Source organism: Nymphaea colorata, chromosome 12 (genome assembly GCF_008831285.2).
Source record: "Nymphaea colorata isolate Beijing-Zhang1983 chromosome 12, ASM883128v2, whole genome shotgun sequence".
Classification (NCBI taxonomy): domain Eukaryota; kingdom Viridiplantae; phylum Streptophyta; class Magnoliopsida; order Nymphaeales; family Nymphaeaceae; genus Nymphaea; species Nymphaea colorata.
The window spans coordinates 17704272-17708354 of NC_045149.1; the positions used below are offsets into that span (position 1 = coordinate 17704272).

A 4083-nucleotide genomic window follows, 5' to 3' on the forward strand; every position below is an offset into this window, starting at 1 on the left:
ATCAACAGAACATGGAGATACTGCCGAGATTCTGAGAGTAAAAACGACGAAGTCTGGCTGGTAATTAAGTGCAGAGGAGAAAGTCTGAAGAGAAAGCTTCTGTTTATCAATCCTGTAGAAAAGGCATCAAACCCGTTCAAATTAGATTAATTCATGTCTTTGCTCATAGATCTTAGCTAGTTAAAATGGCTTGTTTAACATTTCTTTGATAATGGTGCTTTGGGCTCAATTACTACGTTCTGTAGGTCCTCCCCCGCTTCACATCGTACAGGAAAAGAAAAGGAACAGGTTAATTAATGGCGGTGGAATTCAATGAACCACTGACCGCCCACGGAAGAACGAGAAGAGGGGACGGAAATTTATCATTTGATGAAGATCTTGTACTATACAACAGTAAAGTCAAGCAACAAAATCCTTTATTTTTTTTTTCTACAGTTCTAAAGAAAAGAAAAGAAGAGATTGATGACTGTCACAAATGAAGAGAAAACAGAGCCAGAAATCAACACCCACTTACAGCCACACCCCACAACCCTCATCTATTCACACAAAAAGGATCACGTACCTGTGGACAGGATTCAAATCAGACTCTCTCCACCTCTTATCCCAGCTCCCTCGCAGAGAAGCAGAGAGGAAGAGACAGAGACGACAAAGACAAATGGTGCAGAAGGAAAGATCACACAGGAAGCTCCTTCACCTAATCGTTGTCTTTAGAAAGGAAGACGGCAACTAAGAAAGAAAAGAAAAAAAAAAAAAAAAAAGTGAAAAGAAGTTGCCATGGTTGACTCAGGCGGCACGAGTAGGACCCATGCTGGGGAGGTCGACGTAGGCTGCCGGGGCAGCGTCGGCCTTGGTGGGTAGCTCCATCTGCATCGGTCCCTTGACCTTGACGTCGTCATCGTCGTGCCAGGCGTAGGCGAGCCCGCCATGGCGGGTCTTGTCCATCCCCTCGAGCTCATCCTCGGCGGAGATCCTGAGAAGGTTCAGCTTCTTCAGAACGATGAAGAGCGTGCCCATGGTGGCACTGACCCACCCAAAGAGAACAATTATCTCGATCACGTTCGCTGCCAGGAGCTTGCCTCCCCCTCCCATGAACAGCCCGTATGGCCGGTCGCTGCCGTAGACCTTGGTGACGTAGTCCTTGGTGGCGAAGAGGGCCGTGAAAATGAGTCCCCACGCGCCGCAGCCGCCATGCAGCTGCGCCGCCTCAAGCGGGTCGTCGTAGTGCAGTCGTGCCGCCAGGTAGTTGCAGCCGATGAGCACCCACGACGCGCCGAAGCCGCAGATGATGGCTGCCCAAGGCTCGACGACCGAGCAGCCGGCGGTGATGGCGGCGAACCCGCCGAGCAGGCCGTTGCAGACGTCTATCACGTTCCAGTGGCCGGAGAGCAGGCGCTTGCCGAAGAGGGTGGTCAGCGCGGCCGTGCAGCCGGCGATGGTTGTGGTGAGAGCCGCGCGTCCGACGGCCGTCCACTGGCCTAAGTAGCCGCCCGCCGTGTAGGGGACGAGGATGGTGTTGTAGGAACCGGGATTGAAGCCGTACCAACCGAACCAGAGGATGAAGGTGCCCAGGACGACGAGGGAGGCGCTGTGGCCGCGAAGCGCGACGGAGCGGCCCTCGTGGTCGAAGCGGCCTATGCGGGGACCCTCGATCACCGCACCCCAGAGGCCGGCGACACCGCCGACGACGTGCACAACCCCGGAGCCGGCGAAGTCGATGGCCCCGGAGCCGAAGAGGCGGTTGGTGGGCTTGAAGGCGCTAGCCCACCCGTCGGTGGACCAGATCCAGTGAGCGCCCACGGGGTAAACGAAGCCCGTCAGGAAGGCAGAGTAGATGAGGTAGGCGACGAATTGGGTGCGCTCAGCGATGGAGCCGCTGGTGATGCCGGCGGCGGCGATGGCGAAGGCCCACTGATAAAGGAAGTTGCTGTAATCGTACGTCGAGTTCGGGAAGCCCTTGAGTCCAAAGAAATGGCGCCCAATGAAGCCGTTGCTGGGGGAACCGAAGGCGAAGGCGTAACCGAACAAATAATAAAACAATCCACCGGTGGCCGCATCTAAGACGTTAGTGAGCATGATGTTCATGGAGTTCTTGGCTCGGACGGATCCGGCACAGAGCATCGCGAAGCCAAGCTGCATGGCGAACACCAAGTAGGCCGAGAACAAGAGGTAAGTGTTATTGACGGCGTAGGTTGTGGCCGTGAACTGGTCGGCGGTGTTCTGGAAGCGGCTGCAGATGAACTCCGCAGATGCGTTCGCGTTGGCTGTTCCGCCTAAGAGCGGTCCCAAGAAGTCCACGGTACAGGTGAGGTTCGCCATCGTCCCCCGCCGCTCCCTGCTGCCGGTGGTGGTAGTGACGGAATTCGGCCGGAGATAGAAGGAGGAAGAAGAAGAAGAAGAGGAAGGAGGAGGTAGGACTAATAATCTGATCTTGGCGATCCTTGGGGGCTATATATAAACAAAGATACGGAGTCCGGACGGAAAAGGCGGAGACCAGCAACGATTCTCTAGAAAGAGAATGAGAGATGTGCCGCGTATCGTTGTTTTGTTAATTTGATTTTAGTAATGGGAGTCAAATATTCAAAAAAGTTTTGTATCTTGACCTTTCCAACCTATGGGGGATATTCTTCTCAGATTGCTGACTCTCTCAATTTTTGGAATTTTTTTTTTTCATTATCAATTAAGAGAAAACCTCACACAGCATTTAAGTTAGAATCCCTCTTCAATCTTTGACTGCATTTGTGATTTCTCAAAAACATGGGAAAGTAAATAGTTGTATCTTTCTAAGATAAAAGTCATATTCTTGGGTGAAAACTACGCCTTTATTTATTTTTATAACCTTGATTTGTAGGCCTTTTGGTTAAGCTTCGTTAAATTGAGTCCCTTTTTGTTGAGTTGGTACATACACAACAATTTACTAGAGAAGGTAAATTGCAAGATTAAGATGTTGACCCAAAGAAATATAATAGAAAATTAGGGAATCTTGAGTTGGCTTATTGTCATGGTGATGAACCCACAAGATGCACAAAGTAAACGTTTTGAATATATTCTGTCGTTCTCACTTATAGGTCCCCTTTTTTGGCCCACTGCCAGCACTTCGAGTCGTCAATACGTGCATGCATATATATATATATATATATATATAAGTTTCCGGAGTTAATAATCTAAAAACTCCAACATTGATATCCATGATCATCGCCCTTAGGGCCTATGCCTGTTTAGGCTTGTGCAAAAAATTTGAAGCCAATAAGAATCAAACCATCCATTAGTCTTTCACTAGTTCAATTGTGATGAATCTTAAGAGACTTATAAAAAGAGTTGTTAAGTGATTGAATATCTTGGTTCTTAGCCTTTTGATGGCAGCAACTGAAGCAGATTTAGCACAATTACATCTATGTGAATAAAGCCAATTACTTAATAGTAAATTAACTTGTCACCTTCATCATGGCATTTCCTAATGTTTTTGCATCATTAGTGATGCGAATTAGGAAAACTGCTGAAACTTTACCTGATCTTTGGAAAGCACCATTGTATTTAAATTAATGATCAAATGCGTGTACCAACAAATTTAGCCAATGACTTAAAGAGCATGGTGACGTATCTTCTTAGTCGCACCCATTTAAAGATAATATTGGTATCCTATCCTATCTCCTCAATTAGTTTATAAGAATAATAGAATATGGCAACAATGATACAGTGGAAGACTTTGTTTGAGGATCAATAATAAGCTTTTGAGAAAGTTGACAAGTATATTCCCTGCTTCAGACCATATTGAGCTGCGATCGAGCCCAATTGGTATTCTTACCGAGGCAAATGCTCGCAAGATCAGAAGTGGGCTCAGGTCGGTTGTTGTTTAGGGAGTCTGGGCCAGATTCAGGAATTGCCGAATCTGACCTCATAAATATATATATATATATATATATATATATATATATATATATATATATATATATATATATAGGTGGAGTAGAATGCACAGATTCTGCATCTGGCTCTCACGTGTGGTTTATCTGATTATTGTCCGTCCATGTTGGGTGTCGGACCAAATTGAAGGCATCCGTCGACGTAGATTTTTTTTGTACTCTT

The 4083-nt window shown here is 47.2% G+C and overlaps 1 protein-coding gene across 1 annotated transcript; it reads right to left on the bottom strand.

Annotated features, from left to right (window-relative positions):
* Window positions 1-395: 395 nt before the first annotated feature.
* On the bottom strand, window positions 396-2529 carry LOC116266477 (ammonium transporter 1 member 1-like). The gene has a single exon (XM_031647733.2). The coding sequence runs from the start codon at window positions 2314-2316 to the stop codon at window positions 784-786; it is 1533 nt and encodes a 510-aa protein (XP_031503593.1). The 5' UTR covers window positions 2317-2529; the 3' UTR covers window positions 396-783.
* Between the last annotated feature and the right edge of the window lie 1554 nt (window positions 2530-4083).